This window comes from Rutilus rutilus (assembly GCF_951802725.1).
Source record: "Rutilus rutilus genome assembly, chromosome: 11".
Taxonomy (NCBI): domain Eukaryota; kingdom Metazoa; phylum Chordata; class Actinopteri; order Cypriniformes; family Leuciscidae; genus Rutilus; species Rutilus rutilus.
This window is the reverse complement of record NC_140216.1, coordinates 7,526,434-7,545,124: the sequence shown is the minus strand read 5'-3', so window position 1 is coordinate 7,545,124 and position 18,691 is coordinate 7,526,434. Positions and strand designations below refer to the sequence as shown.

Below are 18,691 nucleotides of genomic sequence, written 5' to 3'. Positions count from 1 at the left end.
CTGCAGATCTAAGTCTATTCAACTTATCTGTGTGGTTTAGAAGGCCATTTTGGAGATAGAAGTGGCTCGCTCCGACACAAATTGGTGCTGATTAGCAGGGCTGTGCAGAGGCCTACTAAATTATTGATGCAGCTCGGAGCTCATAGCATTTTTTACCGGCTCCTTTTGTGCCATTAAACGGACGTCTTCCCACGCTCTGTGCTAATGACAAACCATGATGGAGAGGAGACCGTGGCTGATATGATCAGACCACTTCAACTTCCTCAGTCAGAGTAAACACACATTTACAATCTAAAGAGAGGGAAGGATTGAGGGGACGATTACTGCAACTTTAAAGATTCAAGGTAAATCAGATCAGATTATATATAAATCATATATACTGCATATATATAAATAAACTTGTCTAATTACACACATAGATTTACATATATTGTCATTGGCTGGAGCTATGGCAATCATTTTTGAGTCAGTAAGAGGTACGAAGTGGTCACATTTACTGTTGTTTGGTGAATTTTTGCAGTAAAATCCAGTCATGCGAGAGCGAATAATTTCCTCAAGGAGATTTTGCAATGGATTCAAGTTGGTCAAGCGGATTTGCCGTGTTGACCAATAGAAAGCGGCTTGGTTCATACATTGCTACACTATTGACAATGAACAATGGAAGCAAGATTTGACGCAAAAATTAACTAATGTGTCCAAGCCTTAATTCTAAGTCTTTTAATGTAAACCCTTACTTTCCTTATTTAAAATCCTTTAAATGCTGCTATCCATAGAAGTTTAACTTCTGTAATGGTTCAGTTAAGATATACAAGATTATTTCCTCTTGTTCTCTACACCATGCTGAGTTATTGAACTGAGTTAAATAGAGCAGTCAAGTTATTTTAAAGTGACACAGCACCATTCACACTCCCTCTGCAAATGACACACACACACACACACACACACACACACACACACACACACACACACACACACACACACACAATGGAGTGCCGCTGAGGAAGTCACAGGACTTACTTTTACATCTGGGCAGAGCGTTGCTCCACTGGCCATTGGACTGACAGTGAGAATTGATCGCACCCTGTAGAACATAACCAGGGTTGCAGGCGAAACGCACAATGTCATTCAGGTTAAACTGCGTTCCCTGAGTCACACCATTAGCAGGGGTGCCTGGATGTCCACAGGTGATAGCTACAGAACATCAGAGCAACATATTAATGCCATTAAAATGATTATTTCATTCCTTAGAGGCACAAAACTGCCAAAAGACATCAAATCAGATAGTTGCTGCTTAAGCAACACTTACGGACACAGACGGGAGTCTTTCCGGACCAGCGGTGGTCCTGCTCACAGATGCGAACTGACACGCCGATGAGTCGGAATCCAGGATTACACTGGTAAACAACACTGCCTCTGTAGTTGTAGTTCTCACCGATGATCTGGCCGTTCACAATAGGCTCTGGTGAGCCACAGTGTCCAGCTGTTGAAGAAAAACATTGCAAATGCTCATAAAAAGCACGTGCTGTGATTTTGCCAAATAAGACATGTTCCCAGATCAACATATTTTATTGATCCCGGAACAGCATTCCTATCCCTACACATAACTTATCCCTAAAATCAGAGGGAAATGATAGGTGAATAACACTGATGTAATGTAGAAGCACCTAACCCTGGTTTCTAAGCCTGAACTTACATAAACATAAACTGTGAATTTATCCCTAAAAAATAATTGGTTGATTGGATTGTTGTTTCAGGATCAACAAAGATGTTGATCCAGGAACATGTTGTACTTGATGTTGGTGAAATCACATTCACCTAGAGCACATATGGCTACATTTTCTCTATTTACTGATTAACAAATCGAATTTACCCATATGGGAAGTGAAAACACTAACCCAGACACTGGACCTCAGCTCCACTCCACAGGCCATTGGACATGCACTCTCTCACTCTGGAGCCCACCAGAGTATAACCAGTGTTACAGGAAAAGATGGCAGTCGCTCCGTACACGGTTAATGTTCCTATCTTATTCCCATTCGGAGGGGTTCCAAGGTCACCACAGGAAATGACTAGGTACATTCAGATGAAAAGTAATTACATTTTTTGGGAATTCTGAATACAAGACACATTGGAATTTTTAATACAGGACATTCATTTTAAAGTACTGAAATTGCCCCTTTTCAGGCTTTACTTGGTATGTAGATTGACTTTTGCAAATTAAATCATGACCTACTAGTTCAGGGGTTTTCAATCAAATCTTGAAAAAAATTAAATAATATATATATTTTTTAATCATTTCTAAAAAGTCATCCATTCCACAAACCACTTATCCTAAATAAAATCATAATTTGAAAATACTCAAAGCATGTCTTGATATGGCACTCACTTTCACAGGATGGTCTCGGTTCAGGGTAATCCCAGGTGCCGTTAGCTAGGCAGCGGATGACCCTTTGACCCTTATAGAAGTATCCAGGGTCACAGGTCAGCATCATCAGAGCCTCATATTTATTCTGCATACCGTAAATAAGCCTCCACCTCCCATGATCCACCGCGGAGTGGCCGATGTCAGGGCAGGTCACAGCTGAAGGACCAAAGTTCATCTTAATCAAAATTTGCAATCGATCAAAATCATTTATTTCCATGTTTAAATTAAAATTTTAAGTCAGGATTGAATGTCAACCAAGATTCAACTCTATTTCTCTATTCAAATATTTTCATGAATTTCAAATAGTTTAAAGGTAATACACATTTTATCTTTTTATCTGTCTTTTACGTAAATAAGAACATGAACCGATTTTAAACTGATGGTTCCACTCATGAACTCACGGACGCAGCGAGGGCGGGTCTCCATTGTGCTCCACCTCCCAGACTCTTGGCAAAGTGTTGACACTGGCTGAGCGTTGGCCAATCGGAAACCAGGATTACAAGAGAATGTGACTCTAGAGCCGAGAGTGAAGTGCTGTCCAATGACAGTGCCATTCACTGGAGCAATGGGCATCCCACAGGAAACAACTGTGAAGGAGAGAAAGATTGAAATCTTAACTCAAAATGGACTCACAAAACCCCAAGAACACTGGCTATTTCTTTTTGCTGTCATACTTCAGAGAATACTCTGTGTAAACACACTCAGCGAACACTCCAAAAGCAGCATTGCGACTCTGCAAACACAAGCTTGCAGCGGTTCAGGGAAGGTAAACAAGAGTAGCTAGAAATCAACAGGCACATTCTAAGATGTGGATTACATCTGGACATGGGCTAAAGAAAACAGAGAGAACTCCCGCAACCTAAACAGCCATCAGAGAGTCATGAACAATCTCGGCAGTCCCACACTTAAATATAGGAATGTCAATATCATAGATGGTAAAACATTGAACCAAATGACATATATATAAATAAAAATAAATAAAGCAAATATAGTAAAAATAGTAACATCATTTGTTTGCAGATGATGCTTGGTTTTGCATTTTCTCAAATAATGCAATATAATGCAATACAATTTTTCAAACAAACTATCATTTATTCAAAAATAAACAAATACAAACTCTAAGCAAACAGAAAAAAAAACACACAAATAAAATAAAATAAAATAAAGGGCTACACTTATATATTAAGGTGACATAGTTACATTGTACTTACTCAAATAAGTACTGAGTGATATTAATTAACTACATGTACTTACTATAGAGTTACTATAGAGTACTATACTATATATAGTTTGGTTTAGGGTTAGTTACTTGTAATTATGCATAATTTACTGTTATTTATTACTATTAATATTACTATTTAAATTAATTACTATAAATTTATTACTATATTATTACTACAGTAAGTACATGTAGTACATGTAAGGTGGCAACATTTAACTATGCCACCTTAAAATAAAGTGTTACTAAATAAAATAGTAGTATCATGTTTTTGCAAATGACACTTGGTTTGGCATTATATCACCCAATGTACTTTTTTGGCACCGCATTACTGATTTAAGTTTGAATGGTCATAGATCTGCCTCCTCTAACATCTTAATATGTCATTTAGCTAGCACTTCTATCCAATGTAATTTACATTTACAGGAACATTCGCCCTGGATCAACCTGGGATGAAGGGTCTTTCTCAATGCCACAATAGTGATAGTTCATGATTGGCTTGTTTGTGTGAACCTTCAAACTTTTGATGACAAGCCCAGATCAGTAACTATACTATCCTCTATTGTCATCTCTAGTCTTGAAAGTCATTATAATGCCTCTTCTTTCAAAGGACTGATACATAATGGATTTAATATCCATGCTAGTCAACTTTCAATAAATCCTGAGTAAACTCCCTCCTCCCAATATGAAAAAGACCTTTCAGTGTTCAATAGAGCAGAGGGAGTGCTCTGGCTCTCGGCCTAAGGCATCTCACACCGTCCCTGTCAAATAGAAATCCACCTCGCTCACAGGTGAGGCCTTTGTTAGTCAGGAAGTGGTGATAAAACGCAACACTTCTGAGACTGCAAAACAGTGGACCCCGTGGAGGCCCCTGCTTTAGTGGATGATAACTGCTTCTTTCTGAGGAGACTCTCCCCTCGGACAGCACATTAGCAATAGTCTCGCAGCTATGGCTCCTGGCTAACCCATTTATTGTGATGAGCAATTTGACAGATGCAGCCAAGCCCTAAACATTGATGGAATACAGAATTAGCCACGGATGCGCTGGTCTTTCGCAGAGAGTTAGTTCAGTGAGGAGGGAGGAGAGGTGGATAATCGCCTCCAGACTTTGTCCAAGGTGTCTTGGACAAGATTTTCAGACTCACCTTGGCAAAGCGGCACTGGAGCGTTCCATTGGTGGATTCCCTGTGGGGTGCGGGTGCAGGTGGCGGTGGTCTGGCCAATCAGGTTGAAGCCCCGGTCGCAGCTGAAGCGTAAGGTACTGCCCAGCTTCGTGCCCGTCAGGCTGTGTACCGAGCCGTTTACGGGAGGATCCGGAGTACTGCAGTACGCCGCTGTAGAACATACAGATTTAAACACAGCCAGAAGTCAAAAACGCATCCATCTGTGAAACCTCCTGCTCCAGTGCGTATTTTATTGCTTTTCGATTCCTCATCCTGTTTACTGGAAATAGCAGATATTAATGCAGCCGAGAGCAGAGGACTGATTAAAAAAGATGCATGGCATTGAATTGTAGGTACTTGTGGAAGGTCATAAATGATGGATTTGAAACAATAAAAAAATCGTTTTGTGTACACTTTGTTCGCCTAAACGGTAATTCCGAATACAACCAGAGTTATAATACAAAGTCATGCTGTTTGGCATATGCAATCCAGGTCACGTTCTATCCTGTGGCACGAAGACCTGAGATCAGATCTTAGTAGGAATGTTCTCGTTGCAGACTAAACAAGAAAAAGAATGACGGTAATGATACCAGCATAATATAAAAGGAGGTATGGAGGAAATTAAAAGGAAATGGGGCAGGAATGCAATTTGTCGCATTATTAATCGCTATGACCACATTAAAGTCCTATCTGTTTCACGAGTTCACATGTCCATATAATCCTTCAGTAATACAGGTAAACAGATTTGGCTTGCTGGCCCTAATACAGGGGCTTGAGGAAGTTACCCCTTCGGACTATTTAATTAATGTAAGTTAATTAGTGTAAGATTACTGGGAAAAGATGTCATGGGAGTGAGGCAGGCTGCAAGTATTTTTGTTGCCGTTAAAAAAGAAAAGTTAACTTGAGAAGCCAAATTGCACAGGAAATTATTTCAAGATATATTCAAGACACACATTATAAAGGATGAGACAAAAGTACTGATTAAGAAAATTATTTTCTGCAGTGTAAGCAGCCGCTTATGTATATGCCCTTGTGTTGCCAATGACAGGATTAGACGAACAAGCTCTTACCGAACTTCCATTTAAATTCCATTACAACAATGCTAATTTCAGTCCAACACAATGCCTAGCAATGATAATTTCCTTTAGGAGAGTAAGGGACCGCTCACACAGGACACATTCTGGCATTGAAAACAGCTAGATGGCAATAAACGGCAATAAAATGAAATAGAACCGAGGGGTCTCAAGACGTGTTTTTCAAAGCTGAACAGCTGTTAACTATAGCTACATTAAAGGCATATTAAATACATTGCGCTGATGACATTAGACTATAGTATGCAAAAGTCAAAGATGCCCATGTAAAACGTGTCCATGGCACAGAAGTTAGAATGTAAGAATGTGTCCTATGTTAACAATCCATAAAGATTAAAGGGTTTTTACAGCATGCTGTGATTTAAGGTCATCTGTATGCTAGTGTATTCCCAAAAGCTGCCAAATATCACTTGCAGAAGATCTACATTACTGTTCTAAAGTTTGGGGTTGGTAGATGTTAATGTTTTTTTAAAGTAGTCTCTCGTGCTCACCAAGACTGTATTTATTTGATCAAGAATATACTGTAGTAAAACACCAATGTTGTGAAATATTATTGCAATTGAACTGTTTTCTATTTGAATATATTTACAGTGTAATGTAATCTTGTGCTTGCAAAGCTGAGTTTGTGTCTGTTCAGTGTCACATGATCCTTCAGAAATCATTCTAATATGCTGATTTGCTGCTCAAGAAACATTTCTGATTATTATCAATGTTGAAAACAGTTGTGCTGCTTAATATTTTTGTGGAAACTGATCATTTTCTTCTAGGATTCACATATTTATTTGAAATGGAAATCTTTTGTAACGGAAATGTCTTTACTGTCACTTTTAATCAATTCATGCGTCCTCGCATAATAAAAGTATAAACTTCTTTCCAAAAAATAATACGTTCATTTCTTTCTGTTCTGAGCAAATAGACCAAATATACTGATGTATCAATGGCATTTAAAAAAAATAACAAATTAACTAATAAATAACAATACATCAACACAGGAGAGAAACTCTGAGAAACATTTAATAGGACTTCTTCACAGAAAATGTTAAAAGTCAAAGCTAACTCACTGTAGGACAAAGAAAAATAAATAAAGTTAACAGTAATGCAAGGGCAACTCTCAAGTTTTACAAGACACAAATCTTTCTAATGATCAAACCACTGAAACATAAAATGTTTCCAGCCTCTCATCCATTAGCACTGACAGTGGAGATTATAGAAAATGGACAAGTTTACACATCACATTCCTGTAGTAAAACTTTGAATAAAACCTCCACTAATGGTTTAAATGGCTCAGAATCCTGCGGACCGGTTTTGTTTTGTGCGTCATAACTCTCATGTAATAGAGCAGGTGCTGCCCTGTGATTGTTGGCCACAGAGTCTGGCAGTAACAGTCTGGCTGTAAGAGAAGGCTTAGTGGAAATTCAGCCTTCCCGCTCAATTAGTTTATGAAGTCTGCGTTACCTAGTCGAGAGCTTCAGCTTTGCATTTAAGAAAGTCACAATGTAAACAACCTTTCATGGTTAAAGCTGTCAATTTTCAACCTTTAACCTGCACTGCTTCTCGAGTCATTCGGCAAACCTCACACATTGTGACGGTGGGAAGAAAAGGTCAAGAATTAAAAAGAAAAATGAAAAGAGAAACAAAGTGTGAGGAGCTGCTCCGGTTGATGAAGTAACAGCCTGTGGAGATAAAAGATGGACTGAGAAAGAAAACCGAACAAAGCTTTGAGTCTGTCCCACCATCTGTTTTTGTCCCACCAAGGTATCGCTACAGAAGGGAAACCATATTGAGGAGGAAAACCTAGGTGTGCTGCTGCTGTTAACCCAGACTGTCACAGAGCCCTATATCAAAAATCCATCATGCGAGGAGGCAGCTGAAAAATCCAAACAAGCTGATGCCGAGAGAAGGGACCCTGATGAGCCAGACAAAGGGGTGATTAGTCATTCTTCTGAAACGCTAATGATTAGGAGCATACGGAAACTTTTTAAATATTTATAGGGTAATAACTCATTTAGAATTACGCCATTGCTCATGAAACTGTGCAATCAGCTCTTGATAGCTTGTGGCAGTATTTCCTACGTAATTCTGTTTTTGCAGCGGGGAGTCATAATTGGTCGTTTTGTGAATGCGTATCTTTAACAGTAAGTTGTCATAAACATTCAGGCAGTCAGGAAGACATATTTTATTTGTTAGATTGTCATTTGGAAGCCAAACCGATGAGTAAGTTCATGAGTGCTAACCCATTCATTAAAAGAATCAGCTCATAAGAGTCATTTGCTCATGAATCAAACTTTTCTAGTTAAACTTGTTTTTGCATGCAGATAGTGAAGATGCAATAGTATTATTTCATGGTATTGTTTAAATTTAAACTGTAAACTCTTATGAAGCTTATGAAAAATACACTGAGCACTATGAAGAACTAAAGTAATACAAAAAATAAATAAACAAAGCTATGAATCTAATAAAAATAAATGATTTGCTTTAAAAAAATGATTAAACAAATTGATTTATGTCAACTCTGTCTTGGTGAATTACAAATACAATTTGTGTTTTGGTGATTTAGACGATGTGTTGAAATGCTTACCTGAGTAGCGAATTCGAAAGCCCTTGTGGCTGGAGGTGTGATCGAAGGACCAGTGAAGGTAAACCTTGCTAGAAGAGCTAGTAATACTGAGCGGAGATGAATAGTTCCCACTCAGAGTAATGAGCAGTGGACTCTGTCTTGATGGACCTGCAGGATAAAGCAAAGCATAAGGTTATAAAATGTACCTGGTCCAAAACTATTACATCTCAGACCAGATATGTGTTTGGCATTCTGAATCTTAAAAGCAATGATTCTAAAAGTTTTTGGGTATAGGTTTACATACTTTAATTATTTGTCACATATTTTACATTGTTGCAGCACCTCTTCTTCCCAGTCTGTCAGTAATGTTCTGTTTAGTGTTGGTCTCTATGACGTCCCTCCTTTCAAAAATCAGTGTGATGTGATTGGTTAACTGCTTCTAGCTTGTTTCAGAAATGTCACGGCCCTTACCATAACCGCCAGTTTCAACAAACTATTATTGAAACTTATCCAGGCCTCAACCTTTTTTTTTTGCATATGCTTTGGATAGGAAACATTTAAATGAGGAATATTGTGATGCGTGCGTTCTAGGAAGAAAACTCAAGACTACAATCGAGGAGTTTCAGGAAGTTCAGAAACGGTGCGTACTGATATAGAGAATAACTCCCCTTGGAGTGACTTTGTGCTTTGTAACTTTGCCGATCGATTTAATGCTCAAACAGCAACATCACACACTAAAGAAAGCATAATATGTCTTCCATGTATTTTATGCACATTGGCTCCGATTTCCTAAAGGTTTGAGTACATATAAACTTGAAAGCACTCTCAGAAAATCTGAGGATTGAGGATTGTGGAAGAATCGGAAATGTTTTATAGGCCCAATTTTCGGTTGAATAGCCCTAAAAACTGATGTAAACTAGGTCCAAAATGTTTAGTGAATTTTTAGCAATGGCCCTGATTAGATCACCTTTCATAGAATAATAAATATAATATAGAATATATACTTTTGAAAAATAAAAAGTGAGCAGCATTTTGGAACAATTACCACAATAATAAAATAAATATGGGTTTATGTTATATATTTATTTATTTTTTCCACAGGAAATTATTTTGTTGCTCAAGAAAATTATTGTCTATTACTTGGAATCTTAGTAAATCAGAGCCTTTGACCTTTGCACTAATTTGGGCAACTGATCATGGCAGAAAAAAAAAGACAAGACAAAAAGAAGTGTTCCCACTGGTACCTCTTTCTGTCACTATCAGTAGCCACATATCTTACAAACTTCAAATTGACATGTTTACCACCAGCAGTGACACAACTGGTGTGTTTCTGTCACAACATAGTCTCTCCACCTCTCATGGCTAATGTTGACTGACAGGGCTCTGTCCATAAACTTAACTGGTGGTGCTTTTAGATCAGCTGAACTCTGATTCAGTCCAGAGGGGTGTGTGTGTGTGTGTGTGTGTGAGAGAGAGAGTGTGTATTAAAGGCTATTCCAGACATCATGTTAGTGTCTGGGTCAAGCTGCAGGGAGGTAAAGGGATTCAGTGTGATCTGGCTGGCTATGGCATGTTGTGAAAAGCAAAGTCTGCTTCGAAGCGCAATGGGAGCTGAAAGCATAATCAGCACGGAGCATGCCAGCTCCCCTCAGGAGTGGCTCACACTGCTCCCAGATGAGTCACACAGTCGCTTTGTCAGCCTTAGAAAAATGCGTGTAGCACAATGCCATTCTGTGAGACCCAGCTGTCATTTACTGTAAGTTTTATTTTACACATTCATTTCACTCTTGTTAACTAAGCTTAGATAAATTATTATTTAAAGGAACTATAAGAATAAATAATGACTTTGGGTGGAACTGAGAAGAAAACAGTTCTTTTCAGTTCATTTCACAATATTACTGTTTTTACCATATTTTTAATCAAATAAATGCAGAGCATAAGTGACTTCTGGACCGACCCAATATTTCTGAACGGCAGTGTATAAACGTAATCTATATTTAAATGTAATACTATCTTCATGTTTATATGTTTAACTCGTGTTTCAAAATATGTAACTCAAATTAAATTATATTGCTGGTTACTGCAATTTTTGGTATTTATTTTCATTTTATTTTTAATTCATGTAGCAAAATTTTGAAATAAGGAAAGTGGAGGCTTATACATGTCATTCTTTCTTTGTAAAGTTGCATGACTCAGTTATAATTGTAGGCCACTTTAATGATGCCTAAAATGTGATGAGCCTCTATGTGTGTGAGATGACCCTTCTGACCTGTAATCCACTTCGTAATCTCAGTCTAAATGGGTTCACTTTCACCCCAGAAAAGCCGCTGACCTAAGACTGGCCCTGAACAGACCCCTGTTGGCTAAATCAATTTCCATTGCCTTTTACAAAAGCGTTTCACTGTGTAAAAGCAAAGTTTCATCCCTTATGGCCTCTCTTCAACTGTCTATCTTGTTCAACACAGCAAGGCTGCCTGTGAGGTGTGTATCAGTAATTACAGTGGGTACGGAAAGTATTCAGACCCCCTTAAATTTTTCACTCTTTGTTATATTGCAGCCATTTGCTAAAATCATTTAAGTTCTTTTTTTTTTCTCATTATTGTACACACAGCACCCCCACAAACACAGAATTGTTGACATTTTTGCACATTTATTAAAAAGGAAAAACTGAAATATCACATGGTCCTAAGTATTCAGACCCTTTGCTCAGTATTTAGTAGAAGCACCCTTTTGATCTAATACAGCCATGAGTCTTTTTGGTAAAGATGCAACAAGTTTTTCACACCTGGATTTGGGTATCCTCTGCCATTCCTCCTTGCAGATCCTCTCCAGTTCTGTCAGGTTGGATGGTAACAGCCATTTTCAGGTCTCTCCAGAGATGCTCAATTGGGTTTAAGTCAGGGCTCTGGCTGGGCCATTCAAGAACAGTCACGGGGTTGTTGTGAAGCCACTCCTTCGTTATTTTAGCTGTGTGCTTAGGGTCATTGTCTTGTTGGAAGGTGAACCTTCGGCCCAGTCTGAGGTCCAGAGCACTCTGGAGAAGGTTTTCGTCCAGGATATCCCTGTACTTGGCCGCATTCATCTTTCTCTCGATTGCAACCAGTCGTCCTGTCCCTGCAGCTGAAAAACACCCCCAGAGCATGATGCTGCCACCACCATGCTTCACTGTTGAGACTGTATTGGACAGGTGATGAGCAGTGCCTGGTTTTCTCCACACATACCGCTTAGAATTAAGGCCAAAAGTTCTATCTTGGTCTCATCAGACCAGAGAATCTTATTTATCACCATCTTGGAGTCCTTCAGGTGTGCTTTCATGTGTCTTGCACTGAGGAGAGGCTTCCGTCGGGCCACTCTGCCAAAAAGCCCCGACTGGTGGATGGCTGCAGTGATGGTTGACTTCCTACAACTTTCTCCCATCTCCCGACTGCATCTCTGGAGCTCAGCCACAGTGATCTTTGGGTTCTTCTTTACCTCTCTCACCAAGGCTCTTCTCCCCCGATAGCTCAGTTTGGCCGGAGAGCCAGCTCTAGGAAGGGTTCTGGTCGTCCCACACGTCTTCCATTTAAGGATTATGGAGGCCACTGTGCTCTTAGGAACCTTAAGTGCAGCAGAATTTTTTTTGTAACCTTGGCCAGATCTGTGCCTTGCCACAATTCTGTCTCTGAGCTCTTCAGGCAGTTCCTTTGACCTCATGATTCTCATTTGCTCTGACATGCACTGTGAGCTGTAAGGTCTTATATAGACAGGTGTGTGGCTTTCCTAATCAAGTCCAATCAGTATAATCAAACACAGCTGGACTCAAATGAAGGTGTAGAACCATAGACATCATATATAGCTAGACGCCCTATTGGCCGCTGGGCGCAAGAAATGCGGCCGCCATCTTAAACCGGTCATACTCCTATTTGCGTTGCATAGCAGCAGTAGACGCCAGAGCACTGTGCAGCATATTCCTGCTCAAATCGGCGGACCATCACTCGGGGATTACTTTTCACAAGTTAGATTTAACATTTAACATTACCGTACTATTGGTTGTATTTTGTGAATAAAATATGCAATGTGTCCTGTATCATAGCTACATGTATGACCTTTGCAGCAAAAAAACCCGCGTGAAAATCGGTTCGGTATTCAGTGAGATATGATTAATTAAATGTGCTGACACCTGCCAAACAGATTACACTGAGCGGAGCGGTTGACCGGTTTAAGATGGCGGCCCCACGGCTCGTCCGTGCCAATAGGCAGTAGCGGTCGATAGGGCGTCTACCTATATGATGTCTATGTGTAGAACCATCTCAAGGATGATCAGAAGAAATGGACAGCACCTGAGTTAAATATGAGTGTCACAGCAAAGGGTCTGAATACTTAGAACCATGTGATATTTCAGTTTTTCTTTTTTAATAAATGTATAATATAATAAATGTGCAAAAATGTCAACAATTCTGTGTTTTTCTGTCAATGTGGGGTGCTGTGTGTACAATAATGAGGAAAAAAAATGACCTTAAATGATTTTAGCAAATGGCTGCAATATAACAAAGAGAGAAAAATTTAACGGGGTCTGAATACTTTACGTACCCACTGTATATTGGAAGGAGGAGAAAAACAGATTTCGTGAGCAAAAACCAAGTCTGAACTAGTTTTGCTAGGATGTTTGTTCCTTGATTCAATCTTATCTTCAAACTCTATCACAACAACAGCAAAAAATAAATGATTATTAAGTACTTATAATTTATTAAACAATAAAAATTAATAACCAATCAAAATATAATTTTTATTTAAAACAATAATACATTTTAAATAACTGTATAAATAAGAAATACGCTACCTTTCAAAAGTTTGGGGTCAGTAAGATTTTAAAAAAAGAAGAAGAAATTAATACTTTTATTGAGCAAGGACACATTAAACTGATCAAAAGTGACATTCATAATTCATTCAAAAGAACCATTTCTATTTCTTACAATGTAATAAATGCTGTTCTTTGGAATTTTTTATTCATCATAGTATCCTGAAAAAAGCACCAAATCAGAATGATTTCTGAAGGATCATGTGACACTGAAGACTGGAATAATGGCTGCTGAAAATGCAGCTTTGCCATCACAGGAATAAATTACATTTTTAAATATATTCAAATAGAACAGTTATTTTAAATTGTAATAACCTTCACAATACAATTGATTTTACTGTAATTTTAGTCAAATAAATGCAGCATTGGTGAACAGAGGAGGCTTCTCATTATTAGTATTATCCATTTTATTATGATTATCATCACATGAATCAGAGAAAAAGATCTTAAGGAAAAGCTATGCTAAATCCACTCACCATCAAAGATCTCCAGCTCGTCAAACTGTCTGCTGGTTTGAAAGTGTTCAACGGTGAAAGTGATGTTGTAACCTGAATCCACCTTCACCACCCAGGAACAGGACTCGAAGTGTGGCAGGCTGCTGCCCGGTGACTGACTCAGGATTATCCCTGTGGAGGCTGTCAGCACCTCGTTCATAGGACAGGTGACTGAGGAAAACAGACAAGAGCGAGTTCAGCTCCATACATTCAGATTTCCTTTGATTTTCCACATGCATACATCAGCCGTAGCGGTGACGCAAAACGCTACAACCTCTCCTAACCCTTAACCATCAAAGCAACGTTCAGAACCATTAAACTCAATTGACCAAAAACACATGAAAGGAACCTTGATCAAAAACACAGAATTACAGCTCTATAGCTCCATTCAACGTGACACTTGAACTTCAGATGCAGCAGAAATTGTCCAGCCTATTGATCACCCAACTATTCAAGCCCAATATATAGTTCCCACTTTGTGCATGTCTATGGTAAAGCATCGAATGCAAGTCAATGATAACACAAAGCATGCTGGGCCAGTCTGTTGTGACACTGAGAGGATTGATCACTGTTGTTCACACGGTTGTACGCCTGGCTCTCATGCCTCAGTCTGTAGTTTCATCTCTCAGTCATTGATATTCCTCAGAGGCCCGCTGTGACATTTCCCCGCACTTTTACCTTGAATTATCAGGCTTTATGCAGTGGCCCTTCTTGGCTGCTTCCCTCAAATCTCGGAAGCCTGTCTCTTATTTTCTCCATGGCTGTCGGAATACAAAGTAAGCATCCAAATACAAATCCCAGCATAAAAGGATAAACCCTCATCTCTGACACCATTTTATTATTTTGGCTCCGCATGATGCAGATGACACGGATGAGAGGTAGAGTATGCATCAGACAGGGAGGGATTGTTATTATCAAACATTTATGACACTTACGTTTCGGATATGAAATATGGATTTTTATATTACTTGTCTTGCTAAATAAACACACAGCTGTTTCAGACTTCCGCTGGTATGAATACTTCTGCATGAGATTATTATGGCAGAAGAATTGTTGAGATCTTCTAACCCTACCGCTCACCTCCGCTTATCAGAAACCCTGTAAACAACATGACCCACGGTAAACAGTTTTGTTTCTATATTTGGCCTCTTGGTCAGTCGTTTAGCACCTTAATTGACTGACATTTAAGCCCACGGGTCTGTGCACTGATTAGGATGGACGTTAATCAAAGCAATAATTGCATGCATGCTGTGCACTGTCCGGCTTTACGTGTCAAACCTGAGATAAGTTATTCTTATAATTACATTCAGGTTTAGAGCCCAGTGAATTGCTTGGGTGACAATGATTAAATTATAAAACGCAGCTTTGAGAATTGATATGATATATATGACACTTGTGGTTTCTGGTCGACATGGAGCCTGAGCTCGGCGGATACACGGGAACGGTGGATCCGTTTGACACGTTTCCTTTACGAGGGTAAAATATAGAAGCTCTGGGACTGGCTACACGGCTCTGAGGTGATATAAAATGTGAATGCAGTTTCATCGGAGGACAAACATTATCATGGATGCATATCGATGCCCGCTTGAGCCTATCATCACTGCATAAAGCATAATGTGCTCAGGTAAAAAAATACACCCCCGAGCCCCGATAACCTACATCTGTGCATCCTGGAGCTCGCGCTCACAAATTACATTCTTTAAAGTGTGGGTGTTAGGGATCTTTATTTGCTGCCGCATACATTGCTTTGAAAGCTGGCTATTAACCTATAACACAAACAAAGATGTACTGTAAAGCAGCACACTGATAGATATGACTATGTATTTTGCGAGCACCTTTAATGTATCATAACAGTTATAGGCCTTTGCTATATACTTGATATTTACATTGTCAGTGTATTCATGTTTAAATCAGTTTATATTGCAAACCATAAAATAACTCTTGGCATCTGGCTGCGTATCTCACTGTGCTGCCGAGATCTGTATATTGCATAGAAATTGAACCGGTTTCATTTTTTATGTACTAAATTGTATTTACAAATACGAATATGAATACCTTTGTCAATATTATAATTATCAGTAATAATAAACGGTAACACTTTAGTTTAGGGTCCAACTATAGTTGCTTATTAGCATGCATATTACTAAGATGTTGGTACTTATAAAGCATATATTAATGCCTTATTCTGCATGACCATATTCTACATCCCTTAATATACCAATACCTAAACTTAACTAACTATTAACAATCAGTACTTAGGAGAGTCAAAAGTCGTAGTTAATAGTAAGTTAACAGTGCGAATTGTACCCTAAATTAAAGTGTGACCTAATAAATATTTGGTATTTTAACTGTTTTTATTCTCCATTTCAGACCAAAAGGTAACCTTATTCATAACAGATTAATGAGTTACACCAATATACTGATAACTCTAAATATCAGCTTATAGTCCTTATTTACGGAAGCGCCATCTTTGATTTTTAACGGGAATGAAAGCGAGGCTGTGAGGGATAGACATACATCTCTTCAGTGGGTTGTACTGTTATTTAAGAGGGGATAACAGGAAAATGATGCATTTCGGCTGTTGTTCAGCTGAAGTCAGTTAAGAGTTGATTCAGTTCCTTTGAACCATTTAATGTGTTTTTGGACTGTTCTGCTGATGAAACGCTGCAAAAATATCCTTCCAAGAAATTGAATTTCAAAAAACTCCAGACGACATGACCTGTGGAAAATTATAAGTGATCTATAAACTTTATATAGCTATTTACAGCAGATGCCATTGAAAGCACGGTAAGTCTATCCCTCACAACCTCACTTTCATACCATTTCATGTCATGTCAGCTGGAAACTTACGGACTCATATATTCTCCTCTCATGCAGTTACAGATGCAGAATTTTGACTGCAGCACTTCTGCATGAGATTTTTTACAATTTCTCGTGTCAAGAAAGAGTCAGTTGGCGATATATTTCCTTCTCCCTTACCGCAAAATGTTTGTAATCCACAGTAATCCACTTTACTGTCACATATCACATGCACACTTCAATAAGCCGACAGAACGTGGATTAATGTGTTTACATTTTGGGCGAAATTTGGGTAAGGGAAAAAAATCGAGCCGTGTCGATTGGTTTATGCTTAAGCCGTTTATGACTTTACTGTGATAAAGGAAAACGGGTTAACGCGTTTACATGACCACATGAATTGTTGGCTTATTAAGCATAATTGGGTTTAGAATGTGCATGTTAAATGTGCTCAATGATACACTACTCTTTAAAAGTTTGTGAAATATTATTACAATTTAAAATATTTTGGCAAATGTAATTTTTAGCATCTATTACTCCACTTTTAAGTGTCACATTATGCGTCAGAAATCATTCAAATACGCTGATTTGCTGCTCAGGAAACATTTCTTATTGTCAGTCAGCTTTGTTGCTTATATTTTTGTGGAAACGGTGATACATTTTTTTTCTGGATTATTTGATGAGTAGAAAGTTCAAAAGAACAGTATCTAACTTTTGAGTGGTACTGTGCATGGGCCATCAGTGCAAAATGTAACACTTTGGTTAAAACTAAATTGAAAAATAGCCTATCTTTACCACAGATATGTAGTGGTATAAGCACAATAGCAGAATCTCTATCCGGTTGACACATTTCTACCATCACACCGCCCTAATTCCATTCTGCCCCAGCAAAATGGGGAAGATCATGACCCTCTAGACAAAATCTCAGACAAAAACCTCATCATCCCAGGCCTTTCACTATGGCGGCAAATGGAAATTAACTCGCTCAGGTCGCCCTTATCCCCTAATCCACTTTGAAATGGACTGTCAAAGGCTGAATGTAAACAACAGTTTTGGTGGCAGATTCTGACAGAAGAGCAGAAGGCATGTCAAAACTGCTCCTTTAACAATGGCAGCTGAAGATTATCTACTGTACGAGACGGGTTGGCATCTAAAAAGGGATTTTCAACTTAAAATGTCACCCTTCGTGACAATGAATTGCAAATATGGCCCCCGGAAGAATATACATAAAAAAAAAATGGTATTCATTTCGTGATGTCAAGGAAAAGGATAAATGTCACAAGTCTATTGTCAACACAGGCCATCCAGGCTTGTTTTGTTCACCGCATACAGTTTTGACATAATTGATCATTTCCTAAGCTCTACCTCCTTGGTTACGGTTGCTAAGCTCAGGCTGAATGTCCAGTAAGAACGAGGTCTCTGTGAACATTGCAATCAATACATATATGAATTAACGTTATGTTGGAAACATGAAGTTAAAAGGTTTATGTTCTTGCCAGTATTTTGCATGTTCATTTCACAGTTTCATCCACAGCACAAACTTCTTAAGATTTCTTTAAATATTTGGAAGAGGCAACAATAGCTATGTTTACATCCAACTATTTTAATGCGCATTTTGGGATAACGCATGCAAAAAGCTGAATGGAGATGCCAAGATGCAAATAAAAACTCCTAAATATGTGCATAAAAAACGAAATTGAGGTAGATACATCTTTTATCTGATAAGATGATGTGCATAAACTACGATGGAAACACATTTACAGTATAAATCCCCAGTATAAAAAAACTTTGTGACGTTGTCTCAACAGTGGATGTGATTTGATTACTGGACTAACCAGAGGACTAAGTTCACTGCATAAGATTTCAAATGTTGGTTTGAGCATTCTGAAATGCCTGAGCCAAAGTCTGTCATCAGAATGCTTTGGTATAATAACCTCCCATCCGAATGCAAAATAACATGACAACGTTTATTGCGTTTCGACTGCAATAAATTTATGATGCAAGTCATTTATGATGTAGGAAAAAAAGAGCCACAGTGGCTACCCAGATGGCAGCAATTTCCAATTTTATTAGATATTTTGTGCCAATTTCCCAGGAAGTGACGATTTT

At 38.6% G+C, this 18,691-nt stretch overlaps 1 protein-coding gene across 1 annotated transcript in view; it reads right to left on the bottom strand.

The window, feature by feature from the left end:
* csmd2 (CUB and Sushi multiple domains 2) overlaps positions 1-18,691 on the bottom strand; it is a 296,611-nt gene that overhangs the window by 22,174 nt on the left and 255,746 nt on the right. Inside the window, exons 47-54 of the mRNA XM_084424679.1 lie at positions 13,769-13,957; positions 8,477-8,623; positions 4,790-4,978; positions 2,827-3,012; positions 2,387-2,581; positions 1,896-2,069; positions 1,307-1,480; positions 1,018-1,191 (exon numbers count right to left, since the gene is read on the bottom strand). Of these exons, the coding sequence (XP_084280805.1) occupies positions 1,018-1,191; positions 1,307-1,480; positions 1,896-2,069; positions 2,387-2,581; positions 2,827-3,012; positions 4,790-4,978; positions 8,477-8,623; positions 13,769-13,957 (1,428 nt within the window). The remainder of the gene's footprint in view (positions 1-1,017; positions 1,192-1,306; positions 1,481-1,895; positions 2,070-2,386; positions 2,582-2,826; positions 3,013-4,789; positions 4,979-8,476; positions 8,624-13,768; positions 13,958-18,691) is intronic.